At 42.1% G+C, this 25,358-nt stretch overlaps 1 protein-coding gene across 2 annotated transcripts; it reads right to left on the bottom strand.

Annotated features, from left to right (window-relative positions):
• tle3a (TLE family member 3, transcriptional corepressor a) lies at window positions 1-24,766 on the bottom strand. Of its 2 annotated transcripts, XM_056254494.1 has the most exons (21): window positions 24,383-24,763; window positions 23,767-23,925; window positions 22,977-23,077; window positions 21,898-21,961; window positions 20,401-20,445; window positions 15,128-15,190; window positions 14,844-14,948; window positions 10,103-10,304; window positions 9,605-9,612; window positions 6,250-6,372; window positions 6,111-6,161; window positions 5,789-5,941; window positions 5,026-5,155; window positions 4,540-4,703; window positions 3,139-3,212; window positions 2,634-2,883; window positions 2,178-2,425; window positions 1,923-2,070; window positions 1,322-1,472; window positions 1,025-1,101; window positions 1-596 (listed from the first exon to the last, which is right to left on the bottom strand). In XM_056254494.1, exons 2-21 carry the CDS (start codon window positions 23,788-23,790, stop codon window positions 489-491), a joined length of 2,289 nt encoding a protein of 762 aa, XP_056110469.1. In that variant the 5' UTR covers window positions 23,791-23,925; window positions 24,383-24,763; the 3' UTR covers window positions 1-488. The 2 variants fall into 2 exon arrangements, 1 of the variants encoding a protein (XP_056110469.1); XR_008807415.1 differs by lacking the exons at window positions 1-596; window positions 1,025-1,101; window positions 1,322-1,472; ... (6 more) ...; window positions 5,789-5,941; window positions 6,111-6,161 and having other exon boundaries at window positions 6,256-6,372; window positions 9,605-10,301; window positions 14,874-14,948; window positions 24,383-24,766.
• Window positions 24,767-25,358: the final 592 nt, after the last annotated feature.

Here is a 25,358-nt window from a genome sequence, read left to right as displayed (position 1 = left end):
TAAATCTATAAAAGGCATTTTAATACTCCATTATGTACACTTTTCACATACCCTCCACACAGATGAAGTTTCAGAACGAAGCGCTGCTTCACGATGCATTATGGAACATTCTCACTGCATAGTGAGGGGAAAAAAAATAAGGAAACAAAATCCAACAAAGAAAGATTTGAAGCAAAAAAAAAAAAAAAAAACAGCAAGTAAGGAAACATCGAGTGTTCTCTAGTGCCATATGAACCGGGCCGAGTGTTTGGGGTCTGTAGGGCTGCACATTCGTGTCTTAGTCCAGGCAGCTCAGTCCAGAGTCACCCCAGCATCCACTCGTTCACCTCTGCGGTCAGTCAGTAAAAAGTCAGTGAGTGTGAGACAGACAGTCAGACAGACAAGGGCTGTTCCTGTCTGTTTGACTAGGAGAGTCACTGGAGTGAGAAGTTGTGTGTGTCCCCTTCCTCCTCCAGAGGCCTGAGTGCTCCAGTCTGTTACCTCTCAGTCTAGTAGATCACTTCATACACCGTGGCCTTCTTGTCTCCAGAGCCTGTAACAATGTACTTGTCATCGGCTGATATGTCACAGCTCAGGACCGAGGATGATTCCTTTGACTGTGAGAAGGGAAAAAAAGCCACAATAAATCTGGTGAAATAAAAAGATTTAAATATTAACTTCAAATGTACCACAAAGGGCCTGCATAAAACTCTTTAGACATCCTCTATTACTCAAAGAAAATGCTGACAACTGTATACATAAAGCACTTCTCTTCCCCCACCAAATGATGCATTAGTGTTCGTGCCGAGCCCCTTCAGTCATAAACACTTGAAGGGTTATCATTATTTACTCTTAAGCTGGTAGATGCAAACTACACACGCGGACCCACATCCGCACTAAGTGGTCAGGACCCAGCGTTAATGACATACTCCAGCCCATTTCCGCTGATCAAGGCCCGGCCTGTCAGCCAGCGGTCACCGTGCCCTTTCTACTGATCCAGGCAACCCACACATTTCCTGCAGACAGTCTGTATTGATCTCTGTACCTGGAATATGCTGGCGCCGTAGGGAGTCCTCCATGCATTCAACAGATTGTCCTTCCCAGTGCTCACAAACCATTTACCTTGTCAAGGGAAATCAAACGTAATTAGAGCTCTGTTCAGAGTACAGGCAAAATGGAGATATGCACAGAAAGCTAAAAAAAAATGGACAGTCAAGGTTCTGTCGTTGTGCTATGCAGAAGTGCCGCTGTATAACTTTAAGATAACTTCAAGCAAAAACTCTAGTGAAGATATGTAAAGAGTGTCTGCACTCAATCTGTGAAGCTTGAATAAGTCTCTTACCACAGTAGGCAAACTTGAGAGAGAGAACGCAGCTCTCGTGAAGGTGCAGCTGGTACTTGTCAGGCTTGGTGTGGTGGAGCACTTCCACATTGCTACTTTCCATGCCAACAGCCAACCACTCACCCGTCGGACAGTAGCCCAGGGAGAAGATCTGCGTTTGGGGGGGGACAGACACAAGTTGAGTGCCATAGCTTTGCACTTGAAGCCAGCATGAAATGAAAATGTAATTTTTTTTCCCAAATGCATGTTTTAGGTCATATTGTGAACTATTGATTCATGCAAGTTTCATTAAAAAAAATAATTAAAAAAAATACTCGATCTTCCGGTGAAACAGACCAGTTTCTCCAGTGATGTGTGCAGGACTTTTCAGATAATTTAGTCAAACCCACCCCTGCATACTCGCATTCATCTGCCTACATTTTTGAGTGCAATGCCCATACTTCAAAATCTAATCAACAAACGATCCATAGAACACCACTCTACATTTTTTCTTTTTCAGTATTGATAAACTCGGATGTATGTCACAATACAGTAGAAAAGATCTGTCACCATTTCCGTTTCATTGTGACTTCAAAGCTCCATGATTGTGCTATGGCCTAACCTGAGACGTGAAGTCATGCTGTTGGAGTTGCCGGCCCTCTCTCAGGTCCCAAGAGCGGACTGTGTTATCAAGGCCACCTGTCCAGAGCTTGGTGCCATCATGAGAGATGTCAATGCAGCTGGCACCATCTGTGTGTCCTTGAAATTGCCTGCAAATCACGAAAAGTAAAGGGTTTAGAGAAAGGCCTTGCTTTAAATCTTAAAGACATATAAGAAAATGTAATTCACAAGAAAGAAAATCCTGAAATAGGCCCACCTGACAAGGGTCTGGTTGTGGAGGTCCCAGACGGCGATGTTACCATCGCTGCAGCAGGAGAAGCACACCTTGGCATCTGGGCTGATGGCCAGTGCGTAGCAGGCCGGTGCGGAGGAGGTCAGCTCGGCTTTGATGCGTGGTGTCTGGGAGGCAAGATCCCAAATGGTCAAAGTGCTGGCCTCCCCTCCGACGATAAGTGTGCGGCCATCAGGCAACAGCTTACAGGACCGAATGTAGTTGTCCCTGTTCTGTAGAGGGACAATAAAATATTCCAAACAATTAGGGCAAAACAGTTCAAGCTTCCCACATTATGCCCCCAAATACTTCAAATGTTATGAGATGCTACTTTTTAGAAGCAACTAAAAAGGTACTATAAGTATATAAAGCTTTATTAAAATAATATAAGAGTAAGTATGAGTATGCAATAGTACTAGCAAGTATGATTTTGGCCCTTACCAGGCAGTCAAGTTGAGACACTGGACTCTTGCTTCCAGGCTGACTGATGTCCCAGATCTTAACACAGCCCTTGCCACCAGTGTAGACGTGGCGAGTCGGGTTGCTGATAGTCACGGCACACACAACCTCCCCATGACTGAGTGTGTTAATCTGACGGGCGTGGCGTGGGATCCCTGGACCAATGAGAGCGTCTGGAGGGAAGGGCACGGGCTGCATCTGTCCGTCAGCGCTGACGTGGAAAGAGTAGGCTCTGAGAGAGACAGACAGACAAGGAGAGAGAGACCTCGTTAGTAATCTAGCAGTCAACAGCGCACTGATTGAAGTGGGTTAATTAAATCAATTACAGCAATATGAGAAAGTAGTTTGAAATGAGGCATTAAGAGGTGGAAAAGGTTGTGCTCTTAAGCACTCTCACGGAACCGTTACATAAATAGTGTGGGGAAAGAAAACGGTCTAGTGCGGCTACAAGTTATTTATGATCATTTAATCTTTGACGGACACTTACGGTTTTCCACCAGAGATTGAGGTGAGGCTGGCAGGGAGGCCGGGAGCTCTCATATGAGGGTGCTCGAAACCCGCCTACAGAAACAAAACAGAACATGTTGCATTTCAACAAAGATCTGTATTAAAACACACATTACAAACACCACAATCAAAGCCTTATACAGTATAGAACTGTGCATAGATTCACTTTTTATTTACTCTTGTGCAGTTTGAAACCTGTAAGGTCTGAATTTATTAAAAAAAAGTGGTACATATGGTTCATGTCTTATGGAGCCATTCAAAAGCTGTGTGTGAAAAATGTCCAAAATATGTAAATAAATCATTCTTTTTCAAATAATCAGTTGATTCAGTTCACAGGACCAGTCTGAATGATATTCTTTTGAACTAAACCAATCTAGTTCAGAGTGTTACTTCTGACTTAAGTCATATGTACCATGATTTATTTAATTTTTGCATTTTTTTAAGCTTGAACCCCTCAGCCCCCATTCATTGTTTAAGCACAGAAAAAAAGAAAAACATTCAATACAATTCTTCAAAATTTCTCCTTGGCATTTTATAGGTTTGGAACAACATAAGGGTGAGAGTAAATGATGGCTGTTTAGATTTTTGTGGTGTGTAATATTCCTTTAACTTGACTAGATCAATGTATACTGCAAAAACGACCATGCAACCACAGAGGAATGATTTGTGCCCTGCACCTTCATTTAACCGAAAGGATGAAGCAATCAGACGGCAGGCAGTCAGGTAGCCTGAGAGCCCAGTCAATGTAACGCTCATTTCACACCCAGTCACACACACTACATCACCTCATGCACTCCCTCCACTCTCAGGTTGTGGGCTTTGGGTGAGAGAGACAGAGATTGAAATCGAGCAAGAAAATAAAAAGAAATGAGAGGAAGAAATTGGAAGAGAAAGGTAAGGTGGAGGACAGACCAACTTTTGAGTATGGGTGGGAATCTTCAGGCACCTCAGGATATGATTTGATTTTGTTTCAGGGAGTCACATATGATTGCAAAATAATTCTCAATACATCAAAAAAATTTAGCCGAAGCGTAGCGGCACAAATCTTTGGGGAGTTAAGGTGGCCTATTGCCAAATTATGTGTAAATATTTCATGTATAAAACATTTGCCTGCTCAGACCCACCAATTAAACATGTTAACTCTTGTTTAGCTTTCATTTGTACACAATACACATATTGCAATTCCGCATTAGAGAAACCTTAAAGAGCATGAATATTGTTTTCTGTGGTTGTATATGAAAAAAGAACCACTTCCTACAAGATTATTAATTTAAAATTTCAACAGATCCAGGATCATGATGTTAATCATCTGTTAAATTTTTTCCCTATATCCCTACTTTTGAAGGCGCTTATTCACATACACACACACACACACACTCACCATGGGCGAGCGTCCGTAGGCAGCAGCAGCGGCCGCACTCATCTGAGGAGAGATGTGAAGGCCGGCATAGACTCCAGGGCTGGTCAGAGAACCATTCATTTCATGGTGGCTCATCATGGCAAAGGGAGTTGGGTAAGAGAGGGGGGTGCGCAGAGCAGGGGCGGCTGCAAGCACAGAGACACACAGCCAATCATAAATCAGTATCAGTCAACCGCGGGGAAAGGAGCTGAACTCGGGAACAGGGAGATAAATCTCAATCAAATACCTGCCTACACTGAGTTGCTTCAAAGACTAGTTTTACGAAAACTGCTTTAAGCTCTGTTAAAAAGGCAAGCCTAAAAATTTGCTGAAGCTTTGGATTATTTCCATATGCAAAGAACTCTCTTTTGGTTACAAAAGTGGCTCAATAGTGTTTGTGTTGTACGATGCGGGAGGCGACAGTATAGAGTGAAACAACACCTCTGAGGACATTGATTATGAACTCACTTAGAACTTCCATCGGAGCTTTGCCCAGGATGGGCCGCAGCCCTGGGGTGGTGCTGGTACCCGGGGTGGGGGCATCATTACGAGGCGTGGGGGTGTTGGACTTGAGACCGGGCGTGGAGGATTTGTCATTCTGCAGATGTGAGAGAAGAGAGGGAGGAGAAGGGAGAAAGAGAGAGATAGAGAAAACAGAGTTAAAATCCCCCAAACGAGGCAGCATCCAGGCAGAAGATTTAAGTGCCGCCAGAACCTAATCCAATCCAATTCTGACAAACTCACTACTCCTACGAAACTATAAACCCTGCTATTTATCCCCAAACCCATTACTGCTACAATGGAGATGAGGCTCGTTTTATCCTTCCCTCGCTTCTCCCTCTAATCTTTTTTTTTTGATGCAGAGGCCCAGAATGGTTAAACGCATTGAGTTATTAGCAGGGAAGACACGACTGATCCAGCTATGGGAATGCATTATCCCTGACATTTACAGATGTATTTAAAGCTGAGGCTGGGAAACAGACATTCACTCCTGAGCCATTAGAGAGAGTGGAAGATCACAGGGCGTTCAGGCTTCCCTAGCTGCCCCCTCCCATCAAACATATCCTATAATTCTGCTTCAGTGGCACAGACCCATATTCTATCAAATCTTGCAGTGCTACCAATTATTACAGTATAAAAATCCAGATAGAGCTGATACACATAAATGCAGCATTCTGTATTAAATGTAGCCAAATGTGCGTGTGTGACAGTGTGAGAGAGAGATCCGTACATGGCCATGCTCCTTGTTTTTAGAGGAGGGGGTGCTGCCGGAAGAGGCCACAGAGGCGGGGCTGTTGGGCGTATCCTTCTTTGCTGGGCGGGGCTTATCGATGCCGTTCTCAGGAGGGGAGTGGGCAGGGCTGCCTCTGGGTGTGGCAGGGTCCTAGAGCGCAAATATATGACAGGAAGGAGTTAAATAAAAGACCATATATGCAAGGAATAATTGATGACATTTCATTTGAATTAATGAAAATAAAAGCACAAATTACATTTTAAAATATGCATTCAATTTCTAATAACTTGTCAGTCCCAACATAAAATATGTTTTTCACCTCGTTGGAAACATCAACCACCAGATCATCACTTTTGTCTCCGTCACTGTCCTGAAAACACAATGCGTCAACTGGTTAGCATCCCTAGCATTTTGTTACACAAGAATCTTTTATTGGAGGTTCAGGTCACATCACTCACATATCGGCTCATGCTGTCCTTGTCCTCAACTTTGCGTTTCTTGGAGTCCAAGCTGTAATCGGAGGAGCCACGGTGTTTCTCGCTGGTTGTGCGCAGGCTGTCTGATGGAGAGATGGAGTTGTTCTGAGGGGGAGATAGAGGGGAAATGTGTGTCATCAGACTGCAGACTTTAATTCAACTCATTTATCTCTACATGCAGATCTGCAGGTGGTTTCCACTGTTTTCCACTGTCACAAGACCTCTAAATTGCTTTCACAATAGCCTAAAAAGGACCAATCAACCCCTTTCAGCACAGTAAAAAAATAGTAAATAGTTAAAATAGTTTTTATCCAAACCCTGACTCAAGTTAATTTCTGGTTTTATGTAATGCGACAAATTATTTGAGTTTAGAGCCAAAAACTATTACAATGACAGGTACTTCACAGCTGTCGGATCTGAAGGAGATCCAAGCTCGGAAATCAACAGCAAGGAGAGAGAAAAAAAAAAAGAGGAGTTATTACTCCAAAACCGCACACTTAAAAAGCCAAAAGCGATTTATTCATTCTAGCTATCCAACTCGAATGCCCAAAACAGGCCTAACATAATATAGTGAGACTCGCCAAGCTGTATCTAACAACCCACAGTAGACTAAACACAGAAAAATGTGCTGGCTGCACTACACAGTAGAGACAGTTAACCAGAGCAAAGAAGGGCTTGTTTTTACATTCCCCTACTGCCCTCCCTTCATTCACCCACCTCAATCCCTCCATCTTCTAAAAGACGCAACAAACAGCTTCAGGAAGACCTGAGCAGCATGTTAGTGTCGAACAACGGCCCATTATCTGCGAGAAGTCCAACTCGCGCTGTGTGTGTGGGAGCATGTAATAGCATTGATCACCTAGTACCCTTCCCTCAGCACACTGTGGGCCTGCGGTGACTGCAGGGCAGAAAAATGGAAAAGGGGACTTACATCCTGGACCTGGGTGTTACATTAGACTGCAACCTGTCTTTTGAAAAGCATATTTCATATGTTACAAAAACAGCCTTTTTCCACCTTAGAAACATTGCTAAGCTACGTAATATGCTATCAGTCTCTGATGCAGAAAAGTTAGTTCATGCATTCATGACCTCGAGACTTGATTACTGTAATGCTTTTATTAACTGGTTGTCCTGCATCTTCAATAAACAAGCTACAGTTAGTCCAAAATGCAGCCGTGAGAGTTCTTACTAGATCAAGAAAATATGATCATATAACACCGATTCTATCATCACTTCATTGGTGACCTATAAAGTTCCGTATTAATTACAACGTATTGCTTTTGACTTATAAAGCTCTAAATGGTTTAGCTCCAGTCTATTTAACGGATCTTCTATCGCCCTATAATCCATCGCGCTCTTTAAGATCACTAAATTCGAGGCTTCTGGTCATTCCTTGGATATTCAGATCCACCAAAGGAGGGAGAGCATTTTCACATTTAGCTCCGAAGCTCTGGAATAGCCTTCCTGATATTGTTCGTTGCTCAGACTCGCTCTCCCAGTGTAAAACTAGACTAAAGACGCATCTATTTAGCCAGGCATTCATATAAATTTATCTTACAGTTACTGTAAATTCGGCCTCTACTTCATAAACGCCAGAGGAGAACTGGCCCCGACTGAGCCTGGGTTCTCCCAAGGTTTTTTTTTTCTCCATTGGGTCATCTGATGGAGTTTTTCGGTTCCTTGCCACTGTTGCCTTTGGCTTGCTCAGTTGGGGATATTCAAATTAAATGACCCATCATTCCACTGATCAGCTCTGCCAAACTTGGATGTCTTTTTCCAGTAATAAACAAACACTTAAGTTGTTTTGATTGATACTGTGAAGCAGCTTTGATACAATCTGCATTGTGAAAAGCGCTATATAAATATATTTGACTTGACTTGACATCCTTAGGAAATGGTGGATGACTCTGCTTGAGGCCACCGCCCATACTCACAATAATGTGCTGTAAAAGTATTTCATGAATTCATAGTCTTTAGCAAGCATGCTCCATATGCAACAGGACTTTGAGTGCTCTCTGGGCACTTTCTCAAAACAATCCCTTCTCCTAGAGCTTTACTCATCCTGTCCCAAGAGCCTTCACTCAGTGTGAGGCAACAAGATTCACAAGGGAAAATGTGGCCAGATCACTGGAAGCGTAAAAGGATTCAGCTGAGAAGATGAAGTAGCAGACTGGGCCGAACGCCCAATAGTCTCTGTTTCTCTCGCTCACTTTGCATGATGTCTGACCTTCTAAAGAGATGCTTAGCGTGACTCATTAAGGAGAGTCACCAGCGTGCTATCAGATGACCTTAGACAACGGCAGCAGCGAACTCACAACAGCGCATGGACTGCTAACCGCCAGAGGAGCTCCCCTTCCTTCAGACATGACTGCACCCATTCAGGCCTCGCCGGGCCAGCAGAAACCCAATCTCACGGCCACAATCAGCCATCAGAGAGATTTAAACCCCGTCGAATAAATGCCTTTTACAAGGGCACAGAGATGAGAGGGAGGAAAACAATTCCCGCGCCTGTGCTCATACATATTTATCACGCTAGCAAAAGAGAGCGGAGAGGGGCGGTAAACAAGTGGAGATAGCAGAGGGGTGGGTAGGAGGGGAGAGGGATAAAATAAATCCCACAAAGGAGGGAGGGAGTCGACGTCGTCTTTAATTGTGATGAAATTATAGAGCCGCGCTAATCTGCGCGCTGTAATACGAGTCATTTCCCATCTGCGGAGAGATGTGAGTGCTTATTTCATAAAAAGCTTGTTTCTCTATTAGTCATTTTAATGAACGCAGATTACCATTTCGTGCACGAGTTGCGTGTGCTTCAGGATGAAGGATCTTACTTGACATTTACATTAATAGAAATTTTCTTAGGCATGAAATGGGCCAAGAGGTGGTATTCACCCAGTACAACTAAGACATATTTGCTCCGTTTCAAAACCTAGTGAGCCGCCTATGGAGGCAACATTAAGGTATCATTTAAGGAGTGCTCCTGACATGAAGGCTGTTCAAAACACTATGCAACTTAATTATGTTGCTTTTCGACACTTTGTAAATAAAATCATAACGGCGGAAAAATGTATTTCATAATGTTTAAAGTATTATATATATATCGTATTCCATACAGAAAAGCACGGATAAAAACAGCTAAAAATACTTTTTAAAAATACAAATAGATTATTTTATCCAATGTTTAGCAACATGCTAACTTCCAAAATTTACTGAAATCAACAGTCTCAAATCTCATGTGCAGAGTTGCTGCCTGTGTAGGCAGCTCAGTAGGTTTTGGAAGAAAGCTATTAAGACAGAAATCGAAGAGGAAACCTGAGGCAACAAGAAACCTGAGACTCACCGTGCTCTCTGTAGTCAGCAGACCCCGGTTGGCGTTGAAAGACAGGCAGAACGGCAAAACAAAACAGAGATAAACAAAAGTCAATTACCCTGACCGACTGACAATCAGAGTTAAGAGAGGATTTCATCAGCAGGCAGAATATGTCTGTTATGTACACAATACAGCTAGCAAACCATTAGCATGTGTCCTTTATTAACCTTGGCCAATCATTCAAGCCACAGAGTGTGTCATGTGTATGTTCAATCGCTTTATACACACTCGGTTCTTCTCTGAAAATAGGCTAAATCCTTAAATGGCAAGCCATGAGAGTAGTGTACTAAAAAAGAAAACCTAAGGAGGTCAATAATGTCAGCAGCACTATAAGAGCTGTAATAATTATTGAAGAGGAGGGTGTTACGAAACAAGCGTTTGATTCACACAAGAGTTCTGTATGGCTGAACAACTAATGTTCCACTCTCTTAGCTTTAAATGAGAGCAGTGTGGGAGTCTGCTCCTTACCTCGGTGCTCCAGGTCATGGTGGTTTTTTTCATCCTTCACCGGCAAGTGTGGCTGACTTCCCAAGGCTCCCAGAGCCAGCAGGCCCGAGCCAGAGCCGGTGACTGGTGGGATTCCTGGTGGCTGAAGGCCAGAAGGGTGGGGAGGTAAAGCCACAGGGCCGTGGGCAGCATGAGAGAGGTGCTGGGCCTGGAGTTGCTGCTGCTGCGGAGAGACAGACAACAGAGTGGGCAAGAGGGAAAAAAGTAAAGAAATCTATGCCACAATCAAAACACACTGCTTCTGTGAGGTCAATTCAGAAGCACAGGCAGGGGTCCTGGGATGTTTACATCCTCACATGCTTGCAAGTCATATTTGAGGATCCTGCAAACAACCCCATCTTTATGTAGATTGGATCTTAACCTGAAAATATAAAATATTGCAATGTCGTGCACCTAGTGACTTCACGTTTCAGGTTCCCAGCTCAAATGTAACAAAATCTGTGAAATATCATACGAAAAAGCATGCAAATTCACTCAAATAATAAAACTCTTACACTCACGGTACTCTCCAAAAGAGTCGTCAAGCCCTATTTAAGATAGTTTAAAGACAGCAGGCGTTGCAATGCTGTCAGCTCATTGGCTTAACACCACCTGCTCCTTAGCCCCATCAAAACGCTGGACGGCTATATTTACTTCCCTCACATTTGGGTCTGGTTATTGCACAAAGTATGAGTCACTCAAGAAAACCAAACTTTAAACACCACTCTAACAGCAGCTGGGCCCCGCTTTTGTGTGTGTGTGCGCGTTGAGCGGCTGCGGCAACGGCGGCCAAGAACGAGGGGTCCTGTTCTGGCACGCGTTCAGGCCTCCAATACCTCCATCAATATTTGAAAAGCTTGGAGGAAACTGACGAGAGTTAAAAACCACTCAGCATGGGAAGCGAGCAGTTTAAAGCAAGGTTAAATAATACTTAGCAGAGCCACCAATAAAGAAAAAAACAACAACAAAAAGCCCAGCCTACACAATTTATTAGCATCCACAGGAAGAATGAATTATTTAAATGGCTGTTAGAGCACATACCGCCCAACTCTGTACAGACCTCACCATTCAATCAATGACCATATACGGTCATTCTTCAAGAATCCTGTTTTTTTTTTTTGGCTTGACTTAGAAAGGGTAGATGTTATTGGCTATGTACGGCGATCACGGTGGTACAACCTTTCAGAATTATCAGCAGGTCATTAATGCCATGCCATAAGTAAATATCAATACTAAAGGCTTATTTATAAGTCTGGAATGCTCCAAAAGCTTGCCCTTTTCCAGTGGGTAAATCATTATTAAGATGTCCATCACAGGCCCTTATTCGCGGTGAGTATAATTGCTAACAGCTTTGTGGATTATTTGCACAGCTGGCTGTATATTGAGACTCGGGCCTTTGAGATTGGCAGAAGAGCGAATGGTATATAGAAGAGCTCTGCTTGGGATTTGAACCTGCAACCTTACCCTCCCCAACACAACAGAGCTGCCAAGCCAATTATGAGCTGAGCCTCAGAGTGTGGATCTGTGAGGAGATGTGATAAGGAAGTGTGTGTGTGTGAGGTGTGTGTGTACCGTGGCACTGAGCGTGGGTGGTGGGTGCATGTTCTTGAAGAGAGAGTGAAAGGGCAGGAGAAAATAAGAGAGATAGTGAGACAAGAGTGGAAGTGAGTGATTGTAAGAGAGAAACAGTCTAGGTGCTAGGGTGTCATGTCAGGAAGTGAGGTGAACCGCTAGTGAAAAGGGTGGGGGGGGCGAGTGTGGCTTCAGAGATGATGACTGACCACATGGGAAATTAAAGAAGCCGTTGATTCATGGGGGAGAACCCTCCCTGCTCATTCCAGCTAATGAGCCACTGATGTGTAATATGCATGGACAATAAGAGAACCCTCATTAGAGACCCGGCTATGAAGACAAGAAAATAAAGAAATAAAATGTCTCCAGTAATTTAATATTCCTGCATAAAGACCGTCTCAACTGGTGCTAATCTCTCCCTCTTACAGCAAAACAATGAATCTAGGGCCAGTGTGAACAATTAACAATGGACATATAAAAAGATAAGTGGCTAAATCAGACAAGCGCCTGTTTCTATTCTCAGGTGTGTATGTTAAACAACCCCATCCTGAGTTTAGTGCTGTAACCACGCAACATGCAGGCCTGAGGGGATTCAAAAACATAAAGCCCCATGATTCACCCTCTCGGCCACAAACACACTTAATTGGGCCCACAGCACAGATGGAGTAGTCTTAATAGAGAACTATCCATACATCCCCAGCAGATGACTGCCCACTGCATCGAGCTGGGCAATAGCCTATAGCTAAAACAATGATATCTTTATTTAATTTTTTGCCTTTGGACAACATTCCATAGATATATCTATATTACATATGTATATTTTAGTTTTGAAAAGGCTGATTCCTCTTTTAATTAGATGAATCAACATTGACCAAGCAGCCAATTAAATTGGCTAAAATGTATAATGCAAGAAGTAAAATACAGTACAAATTTAGGCCTAGTTAAAATAACCAATGCATGTTTTCCACTAAATAAACAGAAGGAAAAAATATAGCCCATTTATTTTTTATTTATATGCACCAATGCAACAGTAGTACATCGTAGAAAAGAAAATTCACTAAATCATTTCACAAATAGTTGAATTGGAGCACTAAATCATTTAATTGAATATGACAATTTCAACTGATTCCCGGAAATAAATCAAACGTACCACTTCTAATGCAATATATACTTAAGTCTAGTCAAGTGTCAATCAAAGACGCTATTAAAGTCACAAGACAAGGAAGGATCGCAAAATAGTCTAATGACATGCTCTTTTGAAAACCTAATGAATAAATAAGCATGTTAAAATCAACATAAAACTAAGCAGCTTAGTTTTAAACACCCAGCAAATTGTGAATATTTAATATATTGCCAAGACCTACCACTACAAGCGTCAAACTCAACCACAGCCTATAAACTCCTGACAACCAGACCAGTCCAAACAAAACAGAGAGGAAGTTAAGCATAGGGAGAAAGAACTGAGAACAATATAAAATGTGTATATAAATACTTATGCTTTTTGTTTTTTTAAATAATTTTTTTTTTTTTTAAATTGTAGATAAACACACACTGTTGGTGAGGGCAGAAATGCTGAGCTGCCAGAGGAGGCCATCTTAAGACCTCTGATCAAAGTCAAAGCACAGCAGAAAAAAAAAAAGCTGCTGCCCTAGATGCATCCTATTACCAGCCCTGAGGTTCATCAATAAGAGATGCTGGTGGTTTTTGCTCTGAGAGAGAGAGAGAGAGAGAGAGAGAGAGAGAGAGAGAGAGAGAGAGAGAGAGAGAGAGAGAGAGAGAGAGAGAGAGAGAGAGAGAGAGAGAGAGAGAGAGAGAGAGAGAGAGAGAGAGAGAGGAGTGAGAGTGTGTGTGTGTACGTGTAGCTCACATCTCACCTTTGCCTTATACTATTTATGAGTCTATGGCACCTGCGTGAGTGCACACATACTGCCTACTACTGTGTGAATTACAAATACCCCCCTACACAAAGAAAAAACTCTCCGCCAAGCAAGTATGTTTCCTGCTTTTCAAGTTTTTGATGAGTTCTAAAAGATTAAGTCATTAAAGTTGGTCTGCTGTAATATAACATCAAAGCTATCAGACGGTGATCCTTCCTGGAGATAACGTGGCATTTAAGAGCGACCACATGACTGCCCCGTTCAGACTTGATTCCTGGAATTATCTCTGAGTAAGTGTCAATGCTCAGGATCTAATTGAATTCCAATATCAGACAACACAAATCCACCCTCAAACCTTCACCCCATGATTATCAGATTCTTCAGCTGTAGAGCAAATCTAAAGGCGGCGAATCAAAGCAGGCTCAGATCAGAGCAAGCCTTACTTCTGGATGTACAGGGGTCAGATTTGTTTTTCCCTACATGTTGATAGGGATCTGGGTCACTTGCCCCTGATCAATAAGTGACATTTAGAAGGGAGTTGTGGGCAATTCTAGGAAAAAAAACTGCTGTAGTAGCTCAGGGATATGTGTGCAAGATCCTATTTGTCTTTAATTCCCAGCACAATCCAGGTCAGCAGAGAGGAATGAGCCTCTCTTGTAAAACCTGATCTAATTAAAGGTATCCAGCCTCTAATGCTCAAAGAGAGCTCTGAACAGCTTCTAGATGCAAACTCAGGGGACAGAGGACACTAAGAACACTCATGCCACATATAGAGTAGACTAAATAAAGCTTGGTCAACAGTGTCCGGCTGTACATTAGAGAAACAATAATGCCACTATGAGCTAATGGGTAAAGAAAAGTGAGACATAATCAGAGATTGTGCTGCAAATAATCATTATACATCCCTTTAATAGACTGGGTTGTAAATTTTCTATCAATCTCTTTTTTTAATCAGTAAAATATTGTAAATTCGGTTTATGACAGAAAGTTTATAGTTAACGCCAACTCTGACCCTAATATACCTATAAAAGCATCCACTTCCTCACTCAATCCACAAATACATTTTAATCAGATTAAGCACACAGTATGCATGTACAAATCTTTAAAACATTAAAAAGGCATTCATTGTAGGGGCAAACCTGCACATGATTAAAATAAGCTACTAATTCCAAAATTAATCGTTAAATCAGTTAATAGGGTTATTTTGCATCTACAACAGTGCAGGTTTACCCCGTTCTTAAGGTCAAATAAAGTAATTAAAGAGGTATACACACGGTGAGAGGCAGATTGGGAAGTCCACGTACCCCGATGATAGCATTTAGTTCAGTCATTGTCACTTGCTTTGCACGTTCAACAGCTTGTGCTACTTGCTGTTGGTGCTGCAAGAGGGAGAGAAAATCTGATTAAATTCAGAGTCAAAGCAAATTCAAACATCTAAAAGTTCTTAAATAATAAAAAACAGTGCAACTTAGGACAAAAGATATGGTTTAAATTTTTTATAAAGCTCAAAACACTACATCTAAAACTAAAATGAAGCTATAATTCAAATAAAACTCACCTCTTGTGACAGAAAAGGCATAATCTGGGCTAGAATAGCATTGAGCCTTTTGGCAATCTCAGTCTGGAAGAGGAAAAGAAAGAGGAAAAAGTTAAAAAAAGGGTTAATTTACTTCTGCTAAAGTGCACCACTAAGCCTTTTTTAGCGTTTCCCAACGATTAAGCCAATTACCACGGCAATCAGAACCGCTTGACTCGGCACACTCCAAACTGCGTGATATTGACATGTGAAATATTTAAAACATTATGAGAGCCCAGGGGAGAGAGAGAGAGCACAGCTGCGATGAGTGTATACTCCAAACCACACGAAGAACGAGCCAGATACACTGGAGCTGTTAAGAGTAGCACTGTACTTCAGCTGCCATCAGCCTGCAGGTACATTCTACTAGCACACAAAACTTTCCTTTGCACTCTGAACTTCACATTTTCACCTCTACCATTATCACCACTGATTTATAATTGCACTAAAAAGAAAAGCTTGCAGAAGTTGATTCCGTTCATTTTACATGTCTCCACAACAAAATGACTGCCAACTCCTGTTGTTTAGCAGATGTTAAATAATGCAGACAGTCCCTGAGGGCATGTTGGAAGCAGACGAATGTGATAAAAGACTTAAGGGCTGACCACAAAAAAGCTGTTTTATAAATCCCAAATTTATGAATTTCCACCATCCAAAAATTGAAACACACAGTCAAGCAGCATTCAGAGCCAAAAGATTTTGAGCATCTTTGTTGTTTCAGTGCTTTTACAATAATTAAAAAAATTACTACAACCAAGTAGTAAAAAATAAAACCGAACACACATTTAATCACAGCATATTCATTTAAAGCTGAACACGTTCAGAAATTTGGCCCAAATGTCTGTAGGAATACTGACACCTTAAAATTTGCATTCCGATGAGCCTTTACAACAGCACAGAAATTGTTCACATCACAATAACGTGTCTAATGAACAAAGGTGGATTACGTCCAGACCTGTCAGGAGCTGAGGCCTATTTTGCCTTCTCCAGACCCCACCTTTTTCATTTTCTCAGCAACCCACCCCCAAGTCCCCCCTTCATCTAGCCCACCGCAGGGACCCGACCTTCATTCTCTCTCCACCCGCCTGACCGTTGCCATGGCAACTGTAGCCGAGCAGGCCCCGTCTCCTATCGCGCGCCGATCATTATGCAAATGGTACCTCAGCTTGACCGTAACAGCCTGTAAAATCATATTACGTGCACACAGGCAGGTCATTAAATTGAATTTTCGGCCTGTCGATCGGCTGAGTACCGCACACGAATGGTGGATAAAAAGGCGAGCAATAGCGGAGGATGATGTGGGGTCGTTGTGAGAACACATGACAGTAAAAGGAGGGGTGGGGGCAAAGCCAGGGCTCTCCACCCAAAGGCTACATGCAGCTACAGTAGGATGTACTCCATCCCTTTTCCTTTCCATCATCAGACGCCAGCAGGAACACAGCACGGCCGACATCACAGCCTCTTCCACTGATGAAAGGAGCTCACATCACAGGTCTGGCACTGGCTTTGACTGAGACCAAAGGACAGGGGGAGGAAAGCCTCTGAAAAATAACTCGGCTACAGATACATCTATAGAATTTATGAGGCTCAGTTCAACCCAGGGCCAGAACGGAGCACAAACACATCACAGGGATTTCAGCTCTATTTTTCATTTCCATGGCAAACACGCAGCAACTGCGCCGACCAGGAAATTATTTATAACATATTGCCGAAAATGCCAAGCGGTTGCAGAATCCAGACACAATATTTTTTTACAAGATACTCTGTAACACCCAAGAAAGTTTTGCTCCCTCCCTATGTATGTCGGGACAAGCTATAGTGGAAATATAGAATAAACCATGCACGCTATTAAAAAAATACTATAACCAACCATATACAAATGAATCGCTCAGCACAATCTGAGATTATGTACATTAGTCCATTTCAAAAGCATGATGCTACATCAAAATATCTGACATTTAGAAATGCGCAACATAATTTTGCCCATATTGCTGTTAGTAAATAGAAGTACTTTTTTGTTTAAGTGCTTGATGCTTGCAAAGTATAAAATTGTAAATCTGAAACAGGTTAGAATGACAATACTCATACATGTATGAAATATAATAATAAAATACAAATACAAATAAATACATTAAAAACACTATATGTTGTGCCTCCCTAAACCAGCTTTACACATTCTCAAAAGCTATAGTCAAACTTTGTGTGACAAGCAGGGTCCAAGTTCAGCTTTTAGACACCCTACTATACTCTGGAAAAAAATTACTAGAAGAACGCATCAACAAAATGCTGGTTGAAAAGCCAGCTCAGTGTATAATCCTTATTTGCCAAGATAAACCGCGTCAATAGCAGCCTAACATTTGACAGGATTTGCTGAGAGGCCTGGAGAGCATCGAACACATTCCTTAAGGGCTTAACGCGACGTTGACAGCTGGCCGAGTGAGGTCAAGGGTTGCCTTATCTGACACTCACTCTAAAGCTTCATGCTTTATCTTGCAAAAACAATCCCGCTGTCGGGGGAAAACATGTCCGACGGCAGTGATGTACGTAAAAAGTTGGCATGCACTCTGTGCGTAATATATGAATCTATGATGAAAGCAGTGCTGGGCATTGAGCTGGACAAGCAGAGCTTTTAGCTACAACTGCGGATAAAAATAGGATGTCACTTTAAGCAGATGAAAGCCTGCCTCTTAAGTGGCGAGCTTCACGCTCTGGTACACAATTACAGGTACTCGGACCTGTCTAGCACCATTTCAAGAGCACTCCAGGGCCAGGCTGTCAATGGCGTGCTGAAAGCTATTTGTCTGTTGCCATCAGCGCCAGCGGAATGGAGTGAGACGCTGATGAGCATTGAATATAGAGGAAAACAACTGGCCCTTCCAGGCATGTGTCTCCATCACAAACAATACTTGACCTAGCCAGGTTGATGGGCCCCCTGTATTCTGCCAGGGTGAGAGGGTGGTAATGCTCTCCGACAGCCTCATGCTCAGTAGTAAAGGTATAACAAGATCTATATATGTGTGTGGCGGAGGTGAGAGCACAAGCTTAACAGGGTTGTTAACTTGCAGCACTGTTGAGAACTGGCATTAAAATTTACCTGCATTGATCGACATTAGTGGAGCTGGGCTGTAGGTCTGCACGGGTGGATAGCTTGAGTTTTCAATTGTTGTTTTTTTTGCTTGTCTCTCACATACTCAGCCTCTGTAAATAGCCGTGCTCTATTATGCATGTGTTTGGAGAGTCATTGTACAGGTTCACCTGGTTTCATGACCCAACCACCATAAACAGTATGACGGAGCAGGCCTGTGTTTCCCAATCCTCCCACCTCTTTATCAGAGGCTTTGTGTACTCATCTCACTGAGCCAGTCAGTTTGCTTTGGCTCACATAGAGAAGGACAATCCAGCAGTTAGCAAACACTTCCTAGGGCACCCCTTATAAATCATTTATCAGCGTCCCCATGTCAAGCCGGGCCTGACTGCCACAATCTGGGTTTGACAGCAAGGAGAGGGGAGGAGATTCCCTCTGAGTCTTACACCAGGTGAGAAAAACTCACAAAATAAGCTACGCTGTGAGTGCACCTCAGTCATCACAGCGGCTCATTGACATGGAGCTGCAGCTGCCATTACAGCTGCATTTCCTCCCTCACTATGGCTGTCTGCAGGTATCAGACGCTAGCGTGCATCCTGAAATCCGCATTATGCCGCGACTGTTTAAAATACAAAGTGCCTAGAGACGACCGAATGGATGAGGAAACGGATTGCCTAGCGGTCAGAATTAAATCCTCAGTGCTGAGAATAATGCGGCAATCTACGCTACCTCGGTTGGTTAACCACCCCCCGCCTGGCATCCGCTCCTGGGTTCTAACCCAGATCAACAGACCTGGATAAAAGGGTGGGATCTGTCTGTTTGCTTATGAACAGCATTACCTCCCTCCTCTTTAGCAGGTTAGACTCAGCGTAGGATGAATAATTCAATAGTGCATCCATGGGCTCTGTGGCGGTTCCTGATAAAAGTCAAGGCGCTAAAATGGATCAGTCGATTAACCCGTTTACACAAGGCCAGCTCTCCCACCTTATACTCCTATTCTCTCACTCTTCTGTCCCTCAGCTACCAGTTGGGAGATAAGTGGTTAACAGGAGGCATCGCAGGGGCAAGGGCCCTGACAGACAGAGGAGAGCAGAGACTCACACTGTGGACACTGATGGATCGCCATCCACAAGCTCCTCCCTGATGCCATTAACCTTCATAAGGTGGAGAAGGGGAGCAGGCGGAGGAAGCTGGGTTGCCTCTTAGGTGGCCTAACTACATCTGGTGCACAGCACAATCTCATTATTATCTAGGGGACAGGACATGTACGACGCATCACAATAATGCCAAGAAATGTCAGATTAATCTTTGCAAATACGGTGGAAGAGTCACCTAAATTTGAAGTATAACTTTGTAGTAAGGTGGATAAAAAATAGGAAATAAACAACTGATTTATAAAAACAATAGTTGATATCAATATGAAAACAGTCACTTAGTCAGTTCTTATCCTGTGCACAGATAACATTTGTTAGTGATGTCACTTTGCAACAGGAAAAAAAAATTCTGTAGGGAATTTTTTTTTTAAATGGCAGAGGAGGGGGAAAAAGGTCACAACACAATTTGCCCAATGCTTCAAAAAAGGTCATAATAGGTCATATAGTTTCATGTGGCCATGATGCTGGCTTCAGGCGCTTATTGAAAAAGATATGGAATATATGTTCAAATCAGAGATATAAATGACCAATTATCCAATTATTAAAATGAATGTTAGTTGCAGCCCTAGAGAAAATGCAGGGTAAGAATTGATTGGAGGGGATCAATTCATGGCAGTCTGTTTTTCCCTTAGCATTAATTTATAAAGGGTGCCTTAAATGTGCTGACATAATAGGGACTCCGCAGACTCTGCTCCCTTTAGTCATTAAATCAAACGGCCCCTCCTGCCAAAGTCCTGACTTTAATCTTATCAAGGATGTCTGACCACACTCTACACGGCACAAGCAGGAAAAGAGACGTGACTGTGTGTGTGCTTGTAATGTCCTGACTTCTAGCTTATACTGACGGCTGCTCAAAAGAACACAGTCTACAGTCTCTCTCTCATCATCTCTAAGGAGTGCACTTCACTTGTCTCCTAACACACCGGTGTGACTGCATTGACTGACGTCTACACACACAGTGCATGGATCCTCTGTGACTCAAAGATTGTGTGAACACGGATCAAAGGGCTACATACCTGTTTGTGCATTTCAATGTTCAGCCCATAGGACATCTCATAGTACTGAAAGAAAGAGAAATGAAAAATACTCAGGTTTTTTTTTTATTCAATCCGAGGCACATCAAACATTTTCACCTCACATCAGAGAGTAGAGAAAAGAAAGTCAGATTCTAGTGAAACATGAGGGGAAAAGAGGAGAACAGGCTTTTGCTGCGCACTTCAAAATCATGTCCCATAACAGCCTCTCATTTCTGCACAGTTTTTTTTTCTCTAAATTATAACGATAAAAAGTTTACAATGGAAATCCCACTTGGTTTTGAGGTCAGAGTTCCCATACGTCCTGACCAATAAAATACTATATTTACCATAAATCTTTTTATGGGAAAAATAGTATTTTATTGGTCAAAAGTTATGGGAACTCTGACCTCAAAACCAAGTGGGATTTTCATTGTTTCCAAAAATTTTATTCAAGCTACTACCACTAATTTCCACTAATATTTTATCAATTTCATGACTGAAAGTGACAATTTTTGAATTTTGACTCTGGTAAACCTGTTCATATAATCAAAGTTTAAACCATATTAAATTTTTTGTTTTTTTAAACGCCTCACCTTGTTCTAGCAAAACCTAGAAAATAAATAATAATAATAATAATAAAAAGAAAGATTTAAAAACACCCTGATCCCTCTGCAAGTCTAGATTTTGACACTATCAGCTCAAACAGTCAGCATGGGGATTCTACATGGTGTTTACCTAACCTCTCCTCCTCCTCTTTCTGACTGACATGCTTTTTCCTGTGAATGGAATGTTTAACTAGCGTCCCTGGGTATTGGTTAAAGTCATTGCTCGCATGTTTACACAAGATAAGAGAATACACTTCCACAGTTTAACCTTGTTTAGTTACACCACGAAAAGCTTTGTTTTTCCTCTCCCTATCATAAATCCTAACATGAGGCTGTTTTGATCTCCTGAATGTCTACGATTGAATTCAGGGCTTTGGCGTTGTGTAAATGATTAAGCCCGTGATTAAGATTAACACTGAATTTATGTAGCCGTTTGTTTGTGCATAAAATCTTGTAATCAAAGACGGAACGCTGCAGAGACTTTGGATTTCTGTTGCGATCTAGTATTTTCCCACAGACGCCTCTGGCACTCCTCCATCACCCCTCACCCAATTTACAGCCATGCATTTGTCTGAGAGCAGCGTCTCCTTGGAGAATAATCAGATCCACACACAGAGGGAGGTAGAGAGAAGGGGGAGAGAAAAGGGGGAGAGAGAAGAGGGGACAATGCTGTGGTCATTGACCCCTACGGTTAAGGGTTGGTGTATGAAAGGGCCCGAGGCTAAGAGCAGTCAGTCAGGGCCCTTTAATAAAGCAGGAGGCTGAACTAAAAGCACCAGAGGGGGTTTCACAAACACATTCTAAAACACACACATACAGAGAGACACGCAACAAGGCATCTGCCTTCACCCCAGCTACTAGTAATGGCAGCTTACATATTGGCTAATCTTACCATGACATAATGGCGCTGCATCTCTGTCTTCTCATTGGCCAGTTTGTCGTACTCCACTTTAAGACTGGGATGAAAACAAAACAAATCAGCTACTGAACAAACATGTGTTTTCACTGCTTACACCCACAAAAATAATCCACAGTGCAAACATGAAGCTAAACAAATAAATTCACATTTTACAAGGCTTCATTTTAAAAGTAATAAAATCAATTTTAACACTTTAAATTAGGGACGCAACGATATTAAAATTCTGCTTAATGAAAATCATCATATTTTCATTTATGAACCATTATAATAATAATTTTCATATTATAACTGATAATAAAAACCTAAACTGTTTTTAAAGCAATAAGAGTAATCATAATATCACGAATAAATAAAATAACAATTTTGTCACTAAAGTGCTAAAATGAAGTCAGACATAATAATAAACAAAATTCACTAGAAAAAAAAGATGTCCTTATTGGGTAACACTTTACAATAAGGTTTCATTGGTTAACTACTTTAGTTAACATGAACTAAGAATGAACAATTGCTACTTCTACAGCATTTATTAATATTAATTCATGTTAATTTCAACATCTAATACATTATGGGAATCAAAAGTTGTTTTTGTTAACATTAGTTGATGCACTGTGAACTTACATGAACAAATTAATAAATACTGTAACAATTGTATTTCTCATTGTTAGTTAATACATTAACTAATGTTAACAAATGAGACCTTATTGTAAAGTGTTACGCATTATTGTACAAAAAAAATTGCGCTTTTATAGGATAAAACTTTGTTGTAATCAAGCACTATCACTTTAAATTAATATTAGATGACAGCTGCAGTAATCAAAAATCTAAAAACAGGCAGAAAAAACATCTACAATTAAATGTCCATAACATTAGCTAATAACCGATATGGTGCCCATACATCATGCACTTTTACCTCACATTTTTTACCATTAAGCACACTTTTTTTTTTTTACACAAATTAGATTTATTTTTCCTCCCTTTCGCCTGTGAAACACAATTAGGCCAAGCGGTAATTGTACAAGCTACTTTACAGGCATATAACTCTAAATTATTACCTGTGATACTGGGCTTGCAGGAACTGAAATTCGTCTTTGATCCTGTCACAGGACTCCGCCACTGTGAATTTGAAGCCTGGCTGACCAGGCTGGTGGGGCGCCTGAAAGACAGCCATCACATCAATCAAACTCAATTACATCCTCAGAGAACCAAATTTGTTTTCCACCGACTGCAGAGCGAGCCTCTAATGCATTCTGGGCCCTGGGAGAGCAGCTCTAATATTTCAGCCTGAATGAGGGCTGGGGGTGACATCCACGCTACAGTGACATCTGGGAGATAGCTGGAGCACCAGTAGCGCTCTGACAAAGGAGGCAGGGGGGGGGGGGGGGGGGATCTTAACAGTCCTGGGTCTGCCGTTTTAGTGCCTCACATAAACACCGGCGGGAGAAATGGGGTCGCCTCGCTTGGATAGGTCTGAGCGTGCCAAACTACGCCTGTTAAAAAGCTGTTGTTTTCAGCCTCTCTCTCTCTCTAAACCAGGTGCTTGTGGAAAAAACGTGAAAATGTACCTACTAGAGAACAAAGATGATTTCTTTACCATTCAACATCAACTACTTTATTGACAAGAGCCTTCAGAGGTTTTTACCCCACTTGATTGTGCTTCCAACCACCCTGCTCTTTCACTTCAAAGCATTATCACAGGCACCAGGGCTTAGCAAATCAAATGAAGGTGCACATCATGCACATCAGGATGTCGTTCGTCATGGACGGGCGGCTCTGCCCTTGCTCTCCAGCTAAACTGATGCAGATGTAGCAATTATGTTCCATATCAGTTCAAGATGCACTTACCGGATGCCGGCCCTGTGGATACATTTTGAAATGTATCCTTTATTTTTTGGAGGTCTATTGGGTGGGGGGTGTCCACTGGTACGCCACTGTACTGTAAAAATCAGCCGGACACGAAGCCAACTGGACGCTGGGGGCAAAAATCCTCTCAGACCTCTGTTGCTGGAACCCAAAACAATGAAAAATAAACAAACAAACGAGGAGGAGACCGTTACATTCAAACAGAGGTTAAAAATGACGGTTGGACATTTAAACTTGCGGTTGAGGCGAATTCTGTAAGATACGTATTTTCACCTGCACTTTGAAAACAACTCCGTTCATTGTGTCAGGGGAAAAAACTACACGCTCGAGCGAAACGACACATTCTCTACTATTGAAAAAAAAAACAGGAACATTGAGAAGAAATTTGGTGTTTTTCTTTGTTTGGCAACTGATATTTTGACAGGACCTCATCTAGCACTTCACATTGCTTGAAAGAAACCGAATAAGAAGCCCGTAAATGAGTCGACAAAGTGATAAGTGATGAGCTCAGTCAGTGTGTGAGTGTGAGAAGCGTTTCAAAGCTCGGTTGGTTGGATAACGAGCTATTGTCGTTAGCTAACCTGCTAGCCCACTGTACCTGTCTTTGTGCGCCCGAACTGCCGAATCACTTCCACTGTTCCACTTCTGAAATGTTAATCACGGCTTCAATATCTGAGAGAAAGATATGGTTCCTGGTTGACGCGAACGGTGGCGAACATCTCTCGCGCGCTCGCTTTATCACAAGAAGCGACTCGGTGAGAATCAGCTTCTCCGAGGCAAAGAAATAAAGAAACGCCAAACTCCACGGCGCGAAAAAAGGTTCGTGTAATCCCCAGAAAACACTGCCAAAAAGATACTTCCGAATTTGAAGAGGTTTGGGACGTTTAAAAGTGTAACGTTGTACTTCTTCGCCGCTCGAGCATTTCCCCTTCGTCCAGCAATGCAACCCTGTGCCACACACAGACAGTCTACTGACACGAGGGCTGAGCCACTGCGAGAGCGCCTCTTGCTAGCCAATGAGATGAGAGAACCGAGAGTTTTGCCCTGCCTACCAATTGCAGGGCCGCGTCCCCACGTGGGGACTGCATCCTGATGCATGACATCATACTCGCCATTTTAGATCAGAACAGGTAGCTCGTAATGCAGCCGCTGAACATTTCTAGGTATTTTTGAACAAAGTGGACCGATGTCACAGTCAATGTCTTTGTTTGGAGATCTAACACAGTCACAGTATAGACACAGACGACGTTCTGAGTAGGAAAACAACACCATTGTGTATTACAAACACTATTATTTATTATGTCGGTTAAAAAATTAAATGTTTAGTAGGTTAGAAATCTGCCTTAAAGTTTTTAAGAGGAAAACAGTAAATGCAATATTGACGGTAAGATTACACACACACATTATTAATGTTTGTGTGTACATCTCACAGTTAAAAATGAATAAATCACAATTTAAAGTAGGTATATCATACGCATAACTTCTAATCCATTTAATTTTCCTATTTAAATAACGCATGTTTACAAAACATTATTTTCAGATTTCTCAAGCTAATGTCCCTTTCATAACATAAT

This window comes from Rhinichthys klamathensis, unplaced genomic scaffold (genome assembly GCF_029890125.1).
Source record: "Rhinichthys klamathensis goyatoka isolate OS25496 unplaced genomic scaffold, OSU_Roscu_1.1 h1tg000005l_1, whole genome shotgun sequence".
Classification (NCBI taxonomy): domain Eukaryota; kingdom Metazoa; phylum Chordata; class Actinopteri; order Cypriniformes; family Leuciscidae; genus Rhinichthys; species Rhinichthys klamathensis.
This window is presented reverse-complemented; position numbering and strand designations above follow the sequence as displayed.

Coding starts and splice junctions, on each gene's coding strand:
- tle3a (XM_056254494.1), bottom strand. CDS start 23,790: ATGTATCCACAGGGCCGGCATCCG. Junction 21,962..22,976: donor CTGCAAGCCCAGTATCACAG/GTAATAATTTAG, acceptor TTTTCATCCCAG/TCTTAAAGTGGAGTACGACA. Junction 5,156..5,788: donor AAAACAAGGAGCATGGCCAT/GTACGGATCTCT, acceptor TCACATCTGCAG/AATGACAAATCCTCCACGCC.